Source organism: Corvus kubaryi, unplaced genomic scaffold (genome assembly GCF_017639235.1).
Source record: "Corvus kubaryi isolate FWS band 111438036 unplaced genomic scaffold, C.kubaryi_AGA036_p1.0 136, whole genome shotgun sequence".
Lineage (NCBI taxonomy): Eukaryota > Metazoa > Chordata > Aves > Passeriformes > Corvidae > Corvus > Corvus kubaryi.
In genome coordinates, this window is record NW_024580670.1 from 451,699 (window position 1) to 468,448 (window position 16,750).

At 49.3% G+C, this 16,750-nt stretch overlaps 3 protein-coding genes and 1 non-coding gene across 7 annotated transcripts in view; 3 read left to right on the plus strand and 1 right to left on the minus strand.

Annotated features, from left to right (window-relative positions):
* Positions 1–10,155, minus strand: part of IFT122 (intraflagellar transport 122) — a 31,725-nt gene extending 21,570 nt beyond the window's left edge. The window contains exons 1-12 of one of the 3 annotated variants that reach the window (XM_042012972.1): positions 10,017–10,154; positions 9,707–9,773; positions 8,461–8,545; positions 7,573–7,651; positions 6,726–6,802; positions 6,229–6,295; positions 5,334–5,480; positions 3,370–3,445; positions 2,643–2,834; positions 1,819–1,957; positions 1,017–1,219; positions 411–548 (exon numbers count right to left, since the gene is read on the minus strand). In XM_042012972.1, coding sequence (XP_041868906.1) covers positions 411–548; positions 1,017–1,219; positions 1,819–1,957; positions 2,643–2,834; positions 3,370–3,445; positions 5,334–5,480; positions 6,229–6,295; positions 6,726–6,802; positions 7,573–7,651; positions 8,461–8,545; positions 9,707–9,773; positions 10,017–10,057 — 1,311 coding nt within the window. In that variant the 5' untranslated portion in view covers positions 10,058–10,154. Of the gene's footprint in view, positions 1–410; positions 549–1,016; positions 1,220–1,818; positions 1,958–2,642; positions 2,835–3,369; positions 3,446–5,333; positions 5,481–6,228; positions 6,296–6,725; positions 6,803–7,572; positions 7,652–8,460; positions 8,546–9,706; positions 9,774–10,016 lie in introns of those variants that run through there. The other 2 variants (XM_042012982.1, XM_042012990.1) reach the window with 2 other exon arrangements.
* Positions 10,156–10,272: 117 nt separating this feature from the next.
* MBD4 (methyl-CpG binding domain 4, DNA glycosylase) lies at positions 10,273–13,995 on the plus strand. Of its 2 annotated transcripts, XM_042013072.1 has the most exons (8): positions 10,273–10,339; positions 10,521–10,688; positions 10,881–11,668; positions 12,027–12,101; positions 12,398–12,532; positions 12,766–12,915; positions 13,542–13,645; positions 13,789–13,995. In XM_042013072.1, the coding sequence occupies exons 1-8, from the start codon at positions 10,314–10,316 to the stop codon at positions 13,864–13,866; spliced, it is 1,524 nt and encodes a 507-aa protein (XP_041869006.1). In that variant the 5' UTR covers positions 10,273–10,313; the 3' UTR covers positions 13,867–13,995. The 2 variants fall into 2 exon arrangements, 1 of the variants encoding a protein (XP_041869006.1); XR_006013605.1 differs by lacking the exon at positions 13,789–13,995 and having other exon boundaries at positions 12,669–12,915.
* A 574-nt stretch (positions 13,996–14,569) lies between these two features.
* RPL32 (ribosomal protein L32) lies at positions 14,570–16,712 on the plus strand. Its single transcript, XM_042013138.1, has 4 exons — positions 14,570–14,889; positions 15,505–15,605; positions 15,804–15,985; positions 16,553–16,712. The coding sequence occupies exons 2-4, from the start codon at positions 15,510–15,512 to the stop codon at positions 16,680–16,682; spliced, it is 408 nt and encodes a 135-aa protein (XP_041869072.1). The 5' UTR covers positions 14,570–14,889; positions 15,505–15,509; the 3' UTR covers positions 16,683–16,712.
* LOC121659429 lies at positions 15,306–15,441 on the plus strand. The gene has a single exon (XR_006014321.1). It is a non-coding gene; the product is annotated as a small nucleolar RNA SNORA7 (small nucleolar RNA).
* Positions 16,713–16,750: the final 38 nt, after the last annotated feature.

Sequence of the window (16,750 nt, forward strand, 5' to 3'; positions counted from 1 at the left end):
AACTTCCTCGCAATCAGTACCTCTGGGCTCCAGTCTGACACTTCCAGCTGCCACCTGGCGTGTGAAACAGACAGCACCTACACCTGGAGAACAGCCACACCCTCACAAGTGGTCATCAGGAGACATGTACCCACCTCCAACCCCAACTAATGGCAAACCTGCTCTCAGTTCACCAAGAACTTAATTTTTGTCAGTTGATACTAACAACTTACAGACTTTTAGGCACAGTTAAACATATTTGTATGAATTGTACTGTCACAGAATGTGAAAGACAGAAGTAATTAATTTTTAATCCCAAAATGAGATTGTCAAATAAAATTCTAGGCCTGCTGCTCCTAAGATCTCCCTCTAAGAGCACAGAACACATTTTATTTGCAGTGAAAAAACACATACCAGACATGATGTGTTACCTGACCATTCTTCAGACCAACTAAGAGGCCTTCTCTTCCTGGAGGCCCTCCAATTACTTTAATGTAACGAATGAGAGATTCCATCAGCCATTCTCGTTCTTTAACACCACTGAATGAGAGGCACTGCAGTCTCTTCTCCTAAGGACACAGCAAGACATAAAACACAGCAGGGAGGCGAAGACAAAAATCTGTGTCTGATGTGAGACATTTATACCTATACTAGCAGTGTGTCTACTTTTACATTCAAAAATCACACAGTTAAATACTCAATTTAATGGGTGAATTCTTTAAGATTTTCCAATCCCATGAACAAACAAAAACAAACACCCCTAGTCTTTTACTAGTACTTCTCTCCCACCCAAAAGTACCCCTGGATTCTGTGCTAATTTATCAAACTCACTAGAGAGCCTGTTTTACTGAAGCAGAGTCACCTGAGCCATGCCACAGTAGCTGCCCAGCATCATGTCAGCACTGCATGGCACAGCCAGACTGCCTTGGCAAGAGCTGTAACAGATCCCACAGGGCAGTCCTGCCAGCCACTGACTGGGACAGCAGCCTTGAACACTGAACACAGCCCAGGACTACTCTAGCTTTTAAGGCACATACCTGGCATAAAATAATGTGATTTGAACACACCACCAGCAAGTTACATTCAAATTTCTTTATGATCTTTTCCTTCACCCGATAGTACATATCTGCAGAGTCATCCGAGTACAACTCGTAAATCAGGATTTTCTCTGGCATCTGGATGGCTAATCTGTTTTTGTAGATTGCAATTTTCTTCACAAGCTCTCTGCCTTTTATCCTAACTAGAAACAAAAACCACAAAAGTGATACAGTATAAGCTGCCACAAAACTAACATACAGAAATCAGAAAAGTAAAACTGAATCTCTCTAGAGCACCTCTAAAATTCAAAGCACATTCCTGATCAGGTACGTTTGCTGCTCTGCATCTACGTAATCTACTATCCCTGTCATAGTTTACCACCCTTTATGACTTGCCAACAGCATGTTCTGGAGTCTGGAGCAGTACTTTGATTCCTTGCCATAAAAAGCTAGCAGAAATGAAGAAACAAAATAAGCACAAATGCTTGAGGTTACAAGTAAAGAAAATAAAAGCTAAATGTAACACATAGTATTTTTATCTCATTTTCAGAGATTAAAACCTTATTTTAAAAGCCCCTGTCCCTCCCAGTATCTTTGCCAATCCCACATCTTTCATTAAACTTGTCAGTGCTGAACGTGCACACTCCCAAGTTTGCGCTCTCCTCGTGCAAAGTGTGTTCCATGGTTTGACTGCCAAAGTGACAACAGCCTGTCAGGTACATGCAGTGTATGTTCCAAGTGTCCTGATGGAGATAAATTAAAAGCCAAAACAAACCACATGAGGCTGCAAGTGTAGAACTACCTTTTTGTTCCGTGATGAGATGCTGGACAATAACATCGGTCATGTTGTCCCTGTAGGCGTAGCGATCTTTATAGAGGCCATGGACAGTGCTGAATATCAGCTGGTAGAAGGAGATTGTTCCATCCTGACATCCTACTGCCTGAACACAAGAAGACAATAATTTTAGTTAATTGGCACATACAGGTGAGAATTGGGAGAGTGTGTGGTGTTTATACGAACACCATGTCCCTCTTCCTGTGTAATGTATAGACCAATTACAGCTGACTTGTATTTAACCATGGTTCAAGTGCAATGCAGAATGAGGACTGATCTCCCCACAGACCACGGAGACACCATGCTGAGTGGGGGCCTTGGGTTCATTTGGTTGGGGTTTTGGTTAGGTATTTTGCAGAGGAGGTGTGTTCGTTTGTTTATTTTTAGATTTGCTTTCATTCTCTTCCCACTTGTACAGGACTCAGAGTGCAGCATTTTGGGCTGACAGTTGCCCTGTATGTATTTTCTACCCATCATGGAATTAGATTTGGTCAATTGCAGAAGCTATTAGCTGGTGTTTTTAATTAGTTTTCCCTCCTCTTTTTTAATCAAAATACAGTAAATGTCTTACCACTTGACAGCAGGTGTTATGCTCCTTATATCCTTCTTACAGCTCAGGTTTTACTTCTGCAGGATATTTGTAATTCCAGTGGCAGTTCTAGGATCTCCCTAGACACTGCTCAGGTTCTACTGCCTCGGTAGGAATGTCTAAGCAACTAAGTTTGAAATGTATGATCTTACTTTAGGTGACAAATTCCCTGTGAAAAAGTCAGAAAAATGTCCCTACTCACCACATAGTTGGAGTCTGGTTTAACTTTGCAGGTCCACACCCAGCTGCTCTGCTCTCCCACAGTGCCCAGGCGTACGCCGTCCCTTGTGAAGAGAGAAACTTGTCTATCTGAACCTCCCAGTAGGAGATACTCTCCTTTAGTAAAGTAGCTGATGCAGCATGGGTCAAAATTGAGCACTCTGTCCTTCCCAATCTACAAGGGAAAATAAAACAAAAAACCAATCAAAAACATTAACAAAAGGATCATTTCATTTTTTCTGAAGGCAACAAGTGCCATCACTCATACCATTCGTCTCCTCCATGCATGGCTTTTCAATACCCAGAACCACTGGCTATATTAGGATTCCCAAAGGCAGTTCTAAAATATGTCCAAGAATCCCTCCAGTCCCAAACCATTCTGCTCAGAACGCAACAACTCAAAAAACCCCTTTAACCAGCTGAAAAAAACCACAAAGAGGTTCTCTTCAAACCAGTGAACCATGTCACAGAAGCCAGCAGAGCTGTAAGGGCTTTAATGGAAGAACTGCAAGACAGCAGCTGAGCTGCTACGTGAGAAACAAGAGCTGAAGGAGAAATGGTTAAAAAAACAGTAGACTCATAAAAGGCTGGGAAAACAGAAGACATTTAATGTAACTAATAAAGCACCAGTATGCAAACACTTTGACTGAGGGACACAAAACAGAACCAAAAATACCCTGTGAGTATTGAATAAACTCTCTAAGACATACCTGCTTGCCACTCAGATGGTAAAAGGAAAGCTTCTGACCCCAATCTGCCACAGCCAAAATGTCATTGCGTTCATCCCTGCCAAAAAAAAAAAAAAAAAGTAGCAATTCCACAGCAATTTTTAAATAAATTTCTTAGAGCCACAGAACCAAGTAGTAGACTAGCAGAATTCACTTCATGTTACTCTTTAAAAGTCACAAACTGAAAGGACAGCAGTTTGTCATTTAAACCTGTGGAAAACAGCCTGGGGACACAAAATCAAAACCAGTCTCCTCTACAGGAATGACCCAAAGCTTGAAGCATCACTTCAGCTGGAGCTGTGTGAGCAGTGGACACAGTGGAGCAAACAATCCCTTGACAGGTGAAGGACCTAGGCCCACATTCTGATTTAGCTACAGGAGTACAAGGCCATCATCAAAGTCTACACAGCTGAGCAAGAGTGAACTGCAATTATCAGAATAAAATGTTCATGTGAGGCCAACAGTAGGCTGAGGAAAGACTTCAGGTCCCAAATTTAATTCCAGTAGTCTGACATGTTCTGTTCAGCTTGGAGCAAAACAGGAGAGTCACCTTCTCCACAGCTCCTCGCCTAGGAGGAGATGGTAACCTGAATGTTCTGCTGCAGACTATGCCTCTAGCCAGGGATTGAATATAAAACAATCACAAAAAAACCCCTAATGACAAGCCAAGTCACCCTCCCTTTGGTCAGTGCATGCCACATACACCTGGGGGGTAGCACACACCTACGTCATGATGAACACATACTAGCAGAACAAACTAAGACCATACAGGTAACTATTGATCTAGAATTTCCTATCTTTTGAATATTTGAGGTTGCATAATACTCTGCCCTTAGTCCTTCCTATGAAGTGCTGTTCCAGGTAATATAGGTACTCATGTTTCTTTGAAGTTTCACTCACAAGTTGAAAGAGACCTCCTTTTCCTTGTGGTCTTCTATACCTGGCTGACTATCCTGCCTACTGCCAAGCCTGGATCCAGTAGTGGGATCTCCTCTAAATAGTTGTGAACTGAATCCTCCTCTTCTTCATCTACTCTACTCCAAAAATTCTGCCACCTACTGCAGTAGCAATTGCTTGTTCATGTATTTGGAAGAACACTCCCTCTGAACTCAAATGAAAAAGCAGCTCCCCTCTCTCTCTGCCAATCCAAAGAGAACGTACCCCTAAATCCTTAAAAAAAAATTAACCAAAAAGAGTACAAAACAAGAAAAAAAAGTCTCAGTAGATCTGGTGAGGTGGAACCTCAAATCCTGGGGTCAGTTTTGGGCTCCCCACTTCTAGAAAGACATTGAGGGGCTGTAACGTGTCCAGGGAAGGGAATGGAGCTGGGGAAGGGTCAGGAGCACCAGGAGCAGCTGAGGGAGCTGGAAAGGGCTCAGCCTGGAGCAAAGGAGGCTCAGGGGGGACCTTGTGGCTCTGCACAAGTCCCTGACAGGAGGGGGCAGTGGGGGGGGGGCCAGGCTCTGCTCCCAGGGAACAAGGGAGAGAACAAAAGAAATGGCCTCAAGCTGTGCCAGGGGAGGCTCAGGTTGGGTACTGGGAAAATTTCTCTCTGAAAGGGCTGTCCAGCCCTGGCACAGCACCCCAGGGAGGTGGTGGAGTCCCCATCCCTGGAGGGATTTAAAAACCATGTGGATGTGCACTTGGGGACAGGTGTTAGTGGTGGCCTTGGCAGTGCTGGGGGAATGGTTGGACTCGATGGACTCAGAGGGCTTTTCCAACCTAAACAATCCCACATCTCCAATCTAAAAGGTAACTTGTTCCCAGGTTCTCCATTCAGTTGAAGACGGGCAGCAAAGCCAAAACCCCAATATATAATCACTTAAAAAAGGTAACACAGATGGCATTAACCTGTTCCAGCTGGGATAGAAGTCAAGCCTTTCTGCAATCAATGAGCCAAGGATAATCTATTCAGCATGAAAAAAAGGAAGGATGAAATTATTTACCTGGAAGGATTCCAACAAATTGACCATATTGGAGAGGAAGAGCCCCCTGGCCGCTCTATTTTCACTTTCTCATCACCATTTTTGTTCCTTATGCTGACAATGCCATTGAACATCCCCAAAGCAAGGTACTGGCCATCATTTGTCCAGCTGAGAAAACACACACATACTGAAGAGTAAGCTACTACAAACCAGCAGCAGGAAGGCAGGATGGTATATAGCACATTCACACAGAAATGCTAGATTAAAGTATATTTCTAAAGGGGAGTTCTGGGAGGTAGCTAGTAATCTTACAGTTTGTTTATGCATCTAAATCCACATTTATAGCAACAGTACACACTCATCAAGAACATTTTATCATATACATGGAAGTAAAATAAATTGAAGCTTGCAATATTTGCAACATTTTGGGGGATGGCAGTCTGGGAGCAGACCAAAATGCTTTAAAAGCCACATTTAGAACATGATCAGACAGAACTGTCTGGTGTTGGACAGAGGGGGCCTAGGGTCTCTTCTGGTCTCTTCTTCAGTCAGATGAATGACTTCAGTTAATGACTCCTTGCTGCAGCTTCCCCAATGATAATACCTCCTTCATCTGAAAACACCAAATGGACAGGGAATGAACTACAAACAAAAATTGCAATTATATCTCCTCCAATTTCATTGTATTGTTGTTGTACAAGATGGATGACCAGATGGAGAGAGGACCTAAGACGCTTGCTCAAGACCAGAATAGGTCTCTGATGCCTTCAGTATGATTTGGTTATAAACAGGACCAAGCATAACCCAGCACTTTGCTACTGAAAAAGAAGGAGGGAAAAGTCTTTTTTTTTAAAGCTTCCATCTGACTTGAAATGGTTTGTATTGAAACTAACTTAAATGACACAGATAAACTTACCTACAGCAAGTAATCTTGCAGCTTGTTTTATGTTTAGAGACTGACTTCTGTTCAGGAGACCACAAGCCTCGATGAAAGAAAACAAAAACCCAATGACAAGTATGTGCGTGCCAGTGTTCAGACTGGAAACTAATACTCTCAGAGAACTCAGCTGGGATTTTAGAGGCATCAAAGTCTTGTCCACTGTTAGAATGACACTTAAATACATAATATTTATTATTAAATGGCAAAAAAAAATCCATCTAAGTAACAGAGGGGGTGTCTGCAAAAAATTCCAGTAACAGAGCCGCACATTTATCCTGAGGCCCCTCGCTACATTGTTCTTTCCCACTGAATTTAAGTGATTTAAATCAGTATCCAATGTCACTGAACTTTAGGTACCTTTGTGTCCCATCTGTTCTGGAGTTATAGAGCTGCATCTATCTGTGGTTAGCTTAGCTATCCAGCTATAATGGAATTCACTAGTTCAAGGGAAAAGTTCAAGGGAGAAGACATACCAAAATCCCCAGATGAGCAGGATGCCAACTGATGAGTGAGAGGATTGTATGAAACGCACTGGATAGCGTCATTATGCCTAGAATGAAGTTACAATCAGATTTCAATAAATCATTCTTAAATGCCCCTTTTCTGACTTTCAGCAAGTGAGCTGAAAGCTTCAGCAGATGCCAAAGTAATTGGATTGGTTTACAGTACATCAAGAAAATCTGCTATTACTGTAAAGTAAATCAGTAATAAACCTTATAAAAACTGTCTCCAAATCACAGGATTCACTGTATTTCATCAAGATTAGCTAAAGCTGTACAGCAATTGTGGTTTGTGAAAGATGTCTGAAGGTTGTACCCAAATTCTAAACAAGTGTGCTTGTGCAGGCTTTGTGCAGTGACCAGCTAACACAAACCAACTCCTGATAAATGTGCAGTCAGGAAACAGAACATGAAGTTGTTGCTTCAGAGGGCTGACTCAAAACAGAGCCAGATGATTGAAATACACCAAAAGTGCCAAACCCATCTTTAATTTGATCTTTGAACCAGAATTACAGTTTATTATAGAAGACTGGTCATATTATGTTTCATTTTATTCTGACCTATTCTGACTTTCCCTAGTTCTCTGTCAGCCCTCTAAATTCACAGATTTCTCTGGATTCCCCACTGCCTTTTATGCCTTTAATTGCCTTCCTGCCTCATTCAGATGCTTCAGCTGCTCTTTTCCTCCTCCCTCCCCTATCACTCCTTTTCTCTGACCTTAGTGAACCTTCTCCCAAATCTAACAGCTCGTGCTCTTTAATTGCAGCAGTGCATAATCAAAATCAGCTTTTGAGGCACAAAACTGAACAGCATCACTTACGTGTACTTCAGAATTCCTTCTAACTTTGAAGTCCAAATTATCACACTTTTATCAGCAGAGCCAGATGCGAAACGCTTGCCTAAGAATTAGAGATAATTTAAATCCCACACATACAAGAATCACTTTCACTCCAAATACTCAATCAAAGAGAGAGCAAGAAGTTCTTGAACTTGACAAGGCTCAAGTAATAATGGGGCTGACACTGAGTGCCTGGATGTGCCTTCCCAGCCACATGGAGTTCCAACGGCTGTACTGTACCATTTCCATGGCCTTGCCAGTAAACAGTCCTTCCAGTGCTGTCCATCCCCAGGCTGGAGATTGATGGGAACAGTGACAAGTTAAACTGGTACACTGTCCCAGGAACTGTCATCACTCAAACAGCAGCAGCTCCAGGAAGGCCCCCAAGCCCACAGAGTGAGTCCCACTGAATGAGAGTCATAGACAGTGAGAGACTGGAAGCACAGTGCAGTGAGCACGTAACATATGAAGGACCAGGAGAAACTCTGGGATAGGAGAACTACAGGAATAAAACTCAGAGGCAGATGAGTAGCAGAAACAGGAATCTCTGAGGTGAGCCTTCTCCTCACGTTGCCCATGAACATACACTCACCCAGTGCTAAACCTAACACTGAAGTCAAAGGGGAGGGGCAGTGGGAGCACAGCTCTTGGGTTCACAGGTGACCTTACAGGTATTTGTGCAGGTAGCACCTGTACAGCAGATCAAACCCTCCACTGGACAACAAAGCCCAGTACTTGTTAAAGAACAAGCCTCCAGCACTCACATGCTGTAATTGAAACAACCCCCATTTCTCCATTTCAATGGGCAATCACAAATGGGAGAGATGCACTTTACAAACCAGGCTAACAACGCCCCAAAGTGCTATTTACCATCTTTAGCGTAAGCCACGCAGTACACAGTGTCTTTATGTCCTTTCAAAGGCTGAATTAGGGTTCCATCAGAAGTATCATACACCTGTTCAAATGGGGAGAAAAAAAAAACCGATCCAAACATACAAACAAAAGAACTTAACACAAAAAAACCTTTCAGTGAATCACAGAACCACATTTGGGTGGGAAGGGACTTAGAAGCTCAGCCAGTTCACTCCCTTGCCATGGGGCAGTGAGACCTTCCACTATCCCAGGTTGCTCCAAGCCCCATCCAACCTGGCCTTAAACACCTCCAGTGTGAGGACTAGCATATAGAATTACTGAAGGCTAACAGATGATGCACTTCCTTTTCTGTCTGCTTTTTGAATTGCATACAGTTTATACAAGACAAATGTTTTCTAGCACACAGCTTTCTGTAACATGACAATTCTTAGAAAGAAAGAAGAGTCAGTACTAGAAAATAACACACACAAAAGACATTTTTCAACAGCTTGTTTGGCAGCTTGTTTTACATCTCATTGGGTTTTTTATCTTTTATTTTTATATTTTACATTTTGCTGTTAAAACATCTTTCTCTACGTTTGATGTTTAAACAATAAATTACTGCTAAGGAGCATCACTAAATACATTATTCTGTTAGCCCTGAAAATAACACTTGCTGTCCTGCAGTGCTGAACTCTAGCTCTACAATCCAAACATCCATTCATCCATCATCCTACCATGCCATCCATCCCTTCCTGCAGTTCCTACACCTGCCCCATCTGAAAGCTTTGCAAGACCTGAGAGCAGCTGGTCCTGAACTGCTCTTGCAGCAGCCCCAAGGACCCACAGACAGCTTGAGCTGAATGTTCCCACGTCTTTCCTATCACCACAATGCCAGGACATGGGCTTGAGTCTCTCCCCTCGTCACAGAGATTTTAATGCAACTTGCATGCGCACAACCCCTGCACTCTGTGCCAGGACTGGGGGCAGGTTCATAGATCTCAAACCTCGGGAAAGGCACAAGACGACGAGATGACGCAAATAACTTAAATCTCATTACTTTTGGAAATAGAGCTTAAGACTTGGTAAGAAATATTAAAAAGCTTCAAAACACTTTAGAATTGGCCTGCATTAATATGTATGTTGCTGTGAGGCTGCACTGACAGAGATAAGGGGATTTTGGATAGGTTATATTCATAAGTTAATGTGAAAGAAATCATGCTCATACAGCTGTAAAGGAGAGAGGACAGGAAGGTTTCCCTACCAGCAGCCTGTTTCCAGCAGCAATTATCAGCTGGGTCCCATCCGGCTTGAACGCGAGGTCGTAAATACTGTGGGAAACAAACAAACCAAGAACTCCGTGTCAGGAGACAGAAAACACATTCCCTGCCCGTCAGACGTGTCACACGGCCAGCGCTGGTAACGGCACACTGAGCGTGGGTGTGATTCCCAACAAACTCCTCGAGCACAAGGAACCTCCGGGACCGACCCCGCGCTGGGACCCCCGACCCCGCCCCGAAGAGCCGCTCGGAGCGGAACGGGCCGACACACCGGCTGTCCCCGGGGCCGCTCACCACTGCTCGGCCCTGTCGCGCCAGGTGAGCGCGGCCCGCATTGCCCGGACCCAGAACGGCCCGGACCCAGCACCGGCACCAGCACCGGCACCGCCCGGCACGGCCCTCCCGGCCGGGCCCGCTCCGCGCCGGGCGCCGCTCCCCGACCCCGCCGGTGCCAGGGGCAACGCGCCTGCGCCTGGGGCCCACGGGTCCGCCGCCACGCCAGGGGGCGCTGCCAGCCCCGCGCAGGGACGTCCGCGCGGGGCGGGGCGCGGAGGCCGTGCCTCTGAACGTCACGTGACCGGAGCGCGGGAGATGGCGGCGCCGGGAGCGGGGAACGGGTGAGGGCGAGTGGGGCCGGTGGGGCCGGAGCGCGGGGCACGGGGCACGGGCCTCGTCAGCGGGGCGCGGACGGTGTCGGGCCGGCCTCGGGGTCGTGTGGGGGTCCGTGCCCAGGCCCGCCCTGCTGACCCCGGAGCTCCCCCGGTAGCAGGACCTTACCCGGGCTCTTCTTCCCTGCAGCCCCGGGGACGGCAGTCGAAGCGCGGCGGCGGAACGGCCCGGCCCCAGCCCTCGCGGCAGGGAGCACGGCCCGGCGGGGCCCAGTGCCGTCCCCCGCGGGTGGCAGCGGGTGAGCAGCCGCCGGCGGGCGGGCAGGACGGCCGGGAGGATCGACGTGTGTTTCATAAGGTGAGGCCCGGGGCTGTCAGTGGGCGCTGTGTGGCCTTTCTTGGCAGAGCCATAAAAACGTGCCCAGACATCGCCCCGAAAACTGTTTTTGTACTTTGTTCTGAGGTTGTTTTATGTATTATTGAAGATTTTTAAGCGAAGAGCTGCAGAATGAGAAAGTCATTGCTAATTTACTTTCCTTTCCTACCACAGCCCTGAAGGGAAGAAGCTGAGGTCAAAACGAGCACTTGTGGAGTATTTACAGAAAACTGGGGAGACAACACTGAAAGCAGCAGATTTTGATTTCACAGCTCCTCGAGGGAGCACACGCTCAGGGTTGAGAGGATGTGGCATGGGAGCCGTGAGGACTGACCTGGAAAAGGAGGATTGTCAGAGCAAAGTGCAGGAGCTCCATGCACAGAATGGTGCTGAGGTTGGAATTCAGAACATCCAGGCTGGAAATGGACACCTGGGAGATGTTACATCTACTGTGGAATGCACGGATTTAGTAATGGAAGGCATAAACCCAGAGGAAGGTTTGAAAACCAAAAGAAAGGGGGTAGATGGGAAAAGTGTCCAAACTAGGAAACCTGGGAAGGGCTCAGAAAGGAAGAACCAAGGTGACCCCAAGAGCAAGAGGCAGAGAAGACTCTCTAACACACAGGAGACCGAGTATGTTCAGAACAAGAGGGTCCGGAGACAGACAGACACACGTGGAGCTGACAGCCAGGGTGTGGGTGCAGGGAAAGCTCTGTCAGCAATGTCCAGGGCACGGCTGAGGTCAGTGGCTGGCTCACAGAGGGAGCTGGGTCACCTGCCAAAGGAGGGGCCAGGCTCCAGTGGCACACGTGCTGCGGCATCTGAAGAGAAATCCTATGGACTGGAGACAGGGAAGGTGCCAGATCCGGGGGATCTGGGTAAGCAGAATGTTAAATCTGACACGGAGGTGGATGCTGAGCCATGGGACAGGACGACATTCACAGCAGTCAGAATGTCACCAGGTGCGTGTGTGCAAGTGCAGAATGTGATGCCAATTCTCGTGTTCTGCCTGGGCCTCTCCTGACTATTGAGGCCACGTGTTCTGCTTCAGGTCAAGCTGCTCTGACATCCAGATCTGTCTCATTTTTATCCAACAGCATTTAAATTAATGCAGACTAATTAAAGACTGAAACTTACTGTACCAAGCTCTTAAGCTGTACAGTGTCAGACAATAATCTGGAGGAGATTTAAGGCACGTTTGTGTTTTGCACGAGAAGAATTCCCTCTGTTTCCATCACAGCATAAAGCAGAAATGGCGTGAAACATGACCGCAAAATACTTGGTTCTTCTTCCTAATGCTGAAGTTTTATTTCTTTACAGAAGAGTCTGTCCCACGCACACAAGTGGAGAGAAGGAAAACAAGTCCATATTTTTCCAGTAAATACAACAAAGAAGGTATTGTACTTAGAGAAATACATTTTTTAAATGGGGAAGGGATAGGATGGCTCAGGATCAAGTGATGATGTGGAAAATTCCTTGCAGTTTGACACTGGCTGCAGCTGTGCCAGTGGGACACAGTCCCCTGCAGCCCTGTAAAGGCTGCGTGGGAACTGCTGTGGCTCTACCTACACACAGTGCCTCGATAAAGATAAATCTGCTTCAGAGGTCTTCATTTTAATTTTTTTTTTTCATTAAATAGGTAAAGCCATCCTTTCCTGTCTAATAAATGTTCCTGTGTTGCCCCTGTGCAGCCCCCAGCGCACCCAGAAGGAAGGCCCTCAGAAAATGGACTCCTCCACGTTCTCCTTTTAATCTTATCCAAGAAACACTCTTCCATGATCCATGGAAGCTTCTCATTGCCACCATATTTCTCAATAAAACTTCAGGTAAGTAGAGTAGCATGAGTTGGTGTGTAAATGTTGGGAGGTGTTACAGAGGGCTGAAACAGCTGCCAGTTCTAATGGCATTAATGGAAACATGGATGTATATTAACTTGTGTCACTGTGAAACGATAATCCTTAGCTGGTAACTTGCCTTGGAAGACCTCACTTGAGAAAGCATATGGATAGTGCAGAAGAACTCCTAGCCCAGCCTCCTGCTCACAGGATTCTTTCACCAGGGAAAATGGCCATTCCAGTGCTCTGGGAGTTCCTGAAGAAGTATCCTTCTCCTGAGGTAGCCAGGGCTGCAGACTGGAAAGAGATGTCAGAGCTGCTCAAACCTCTCGGCCTCTATGAACTCAGAGCCAAAACCATCATCAGGTTCTCAGGTGGGTTCTCCTGACATCTGGAACAATCTTGGTTATGCTGGCAAAAGGCAAACAGCTTTGATCCAAATGCTGCTCTGTGGCTTCTCTGTTTGGTGGGTTGGTGGGTTATTTTGTGCAGCATTTGGGATCCATTGGTGTCACGCAGGCAAAGCTGCTGATCCCAGTCTGAGCTGGGAAAGAAATGCCAGCCACAGTGTGTTCTGCAGGAGACCAGGAAACTTTTTCAAGTAGAAGAGACCCAAGCACCTGCAGCAGTGGTGTACTGTGTTTGCAAGCACTGTTATAGGGTGACTCTGCTCAGGGTTGCTCTGGTGACCTGCAGAAGGCCCTTCTGGCTGGGATTTTTCTGATTCCGATATTTTCTATGCTCAGAACCTGCAGAGGAATATTTTGTTCTGAGGGGAGACAGTTGATTAAAACTCCCATGGTGGTTTGTTGAAAAGGTGTTTAATCTGGGGATTCATGGCCTGCATTCACCAGGAAACACCTAAAACTTGTGGTTTTCATTTGAAATGTGCCGAAGTGAAGACATGTAAGAGTGGCAGAGGGTCCTGCCCGGCTGCTCCTTGTGTCCAGGCAGTGAGGGCAGGGGCCATGTGTGCAGGGTGCTGTGACCTGTCCTGCAGGTGAGTACCTGAGCAAGGCGTGGCGGTACCCGATCGAGCTGCACGGCATTGGCAAGTACGGGAATGACTCCTACAGAATCTTCTGTGTCAACGAATGGAAGGAGGTGGGTGGTGCCCTTTGGGTCCTTCAGCATCCCACTTGTGCCCACTGACCCCGTGGCATTAGAAAACCAACAATCACAATGTTGGAGCGATGAGATGTTTTAAGGTGTTTTAGTAAATGTTCGACATTTTCCCTGTGTCTCAGGTGCAGCCACAGGACCACAAGCTGAACGTATACCACACGTGGCTGTGGGAGAACCGGGAGAAGCTGAGCATCGACTGAGCTGAGCCGGGGGTGACCTGGCCCTGCCACCTCCCCTCGGGTGCCCTCACAGTTCTTGGTGTAAATATTTGTGTGATGTCATGGCTGGGGTCATCGCTATTTTTTTAATAAACGTGTCCCTATTTTGTAGTGCCTGTCCCTTCCTGCAGTGCAGGTCTGTGCCTGCAGCTGCGTCCCCGGCCTGGGGGCTCCTGGGTGCAGCCATCCAGTGCGTACCATTGCCTCCCCCAGGGCCGGAGCAGGGCTAGAGGAGTCGGATCTGATCTCTGTGCTCCTGGACACGGGCTGAGGGGGAGAGCCTGTGCAGGGAGTGTGGACAGAGCAGACCCTGCTCAGCGCCCGCTGTCCAGTCCTGGCACTTCCCCCGGTGCCGCTGGGAGTACTGGTTCCTGCCCAGTCTCATCCAGGGGCTGGCCCCGTGTCTCTCCGGTAGTAGGGGAGGGGTCGAGGTGGGTTCTGGCTCCCCGAAGCTGGGGCCGTTCTCGGGGACCCTCGGGCAGTGCCCGCAGCCGCTCAGGGCTGGCACAGTCCCCGCCTGCGCTGTTCCCGGGGCTGGGGCGGTTCTGTCGCTGTTGTTGGGCCCGGCGGCGGGGAAGGGGCCCGGGCCGGAGCTACCGCTGCGCCCGGGCGGCGCGCGCCGGGACCGGCCGTGATCGGGTCCGCCACGCCGCTACGTGGCGCCTGCCCGCCCGTTCGTACTGGCGGAAGTAGCTGGCGGACACAGGCCGACGGAAATTATGCCGCAGGTCCTGTCAGCCTCGTAGGAGGCGCGCCGTTCGTGACGGTGGGCGGGAAGCACCGATCCGCTCCCTCGGGGTGCCCCCGCTGGACTGAACCTGCCCGCTGTCACCTCGCGGCGCTGCGGCCTGGCGTCTGCGCGGCCTCGCCGGTGCCTGGCGCCCTGTCTGCGCGGCTGCCTCGCCTCACGCACCGGCCAGGACCGCCCGCGTGTCCCATAAGCGCTTGCGCGCGGGGCACCGCCCTCTCTCAGCTGGGCCTGCGGTGGACGCGCCATCGCCACTGGTGAGTCCCGGCCGCGCTATCCGGGGCCATCCGGCCCCCGGGGCTTCTGGCACGGACCGGTTCCATCCCTTTCCCTTTCCCTCCGCCTCATCTTTTCCCCGGGGCGCGGGAAGCGGCCCCCGCGGGCCGGAATCCGTCCTCTGCCTGCCGGCGCGACCCTACATGGGCGGCACTGAGGCCTCACGCGTGCCCCTTCCCGGGCGGCGGGGCCGCCTTGGCCGCACTCTCGGGGCAGCGCCCGGTCACTGGGTCGGGCCGGGTCCTCTGGAGCGCGGGCGGCCGGAGCCGTCGGGTCGGAGCCCGCGCCGGCGGCGGCGCGTCCCGCGCCAGGGGGTCTCGGTCGCTGTTGATCTCCACGGTCCTCGCGGCCGCCGTGCGCGGCTCTGGGTGGGAGGATCGCAGGGCCGCGGGGATGACACCTCCCAGGATCGCATCTGGAGAGCTCCCAGTGCTCTGCCAGCTTCGGAGGCGGGAGGCAGAGCCCCAGCAGATGAAGACCCATTCCCTCACCGGCCCGCCGTGGCCCGCGAGGGAAGGCAGTCTGCGACACGCATGGCCCGGGGAGCTGCACCGCACCTGGGCCACGCCCCTCGCTCACCCCACTCTGTCCCGCAGCCACCATGCCTGCTCTCAGGCCTCTCGTGAAACCCAAGATCGTCAAGAAGAGAACCAAGAAGTTCATCCGGCACCAGTCTGACCGCTATGTCAAGATCAAGGTGAGGAGTTACTGCAGGTTCCCAAGGACTGGAACCGTGGGGATGCCTTTGGCATTGGTGGTGAAGGAAAGCCCAGCAGGATGGTGCCAAGCTGCAGCAGATGGGCAGGGAGAATCTGTGGAGGCCGGTGTATGCAGCCTTCAGGCCAGGTGTGTTCAGGATGATCTCGTTTTGTAACTGTTCTCTGCATTTCTGCAGCGCAACTGGCGCAAACCAAGAGGCATTGACAACAGAGTGCGCCGGCGCTTCAAGGGGCAGATCCTGATGCCCAACATCGGCTATGGCAGCAATAAGAAGACAAAACACATGCTGCCCACAGGCTTCAGAAAGTTCCTGGTCCACAATGTGAAAGAGCTGGAAGTGCTGATGATGAGCAACAAGTGAGTATGTGGGGCCTATACTCCCACCTGGGAGAGGTGGCACGGTCGGGGTGAAAACGAGGGAAGTCATAGCTTTTGAGAGTACAGATGCCATCATGGTTCCCTCAGTGCCACTGGAGGGTGGGGGCACAGAAAGGCCTTGGGGCTGGCAACCTCATCCCCTTGGCAGAAATACACAGCGGCGGCAAGCGAGGCTGTGCCGCGTCAGTGGTAACCAGGGTCAGAACTGGGGCTCTGGGTCAGACCTGGGCACTGGTCTGCTTCAGTGCTTGTTTTCACTACAACGTAGTAAGAACAATAATTAACGACTACCTCTGACCGAGTCATTCACAAGCTGAGCTGTTCTGGAGGAGAGCTCCTGCTTCAGGCCAGATGGCTCCGGCTTGGTGAGGGGTGGCAGTTGCGGTTCAGTGCCCCTCCAGTGCTGCTCCCATGCTCAGCTGTGTCTTGAGTACTGCTGGCAGGACAGCTCCAATTGCTCTCCCATGGTGGGATGGCTCCAGAGGGCTTTGCCTTGGCTCTCGGTGCTGCCAGAGCCAAGCCCAGTACACCATCTGTCTCTAACAGGTCGTACTGTGCAGAGATTGCCCACAATGTGTCCTCGAAGAACAGGAAGGTGATCGTGGAGAGAGCTGCACAGCTCGCCATCAAGATCACCAACCCCAATGCCAGACTGCGCAGCGAGGAGAATGAGTAACGAGGTGTATTTAATAAAGCGTCAGTCCAATTCGGGTGCTGTTTTGCATGGGCAGAGGAGAGGGCAGC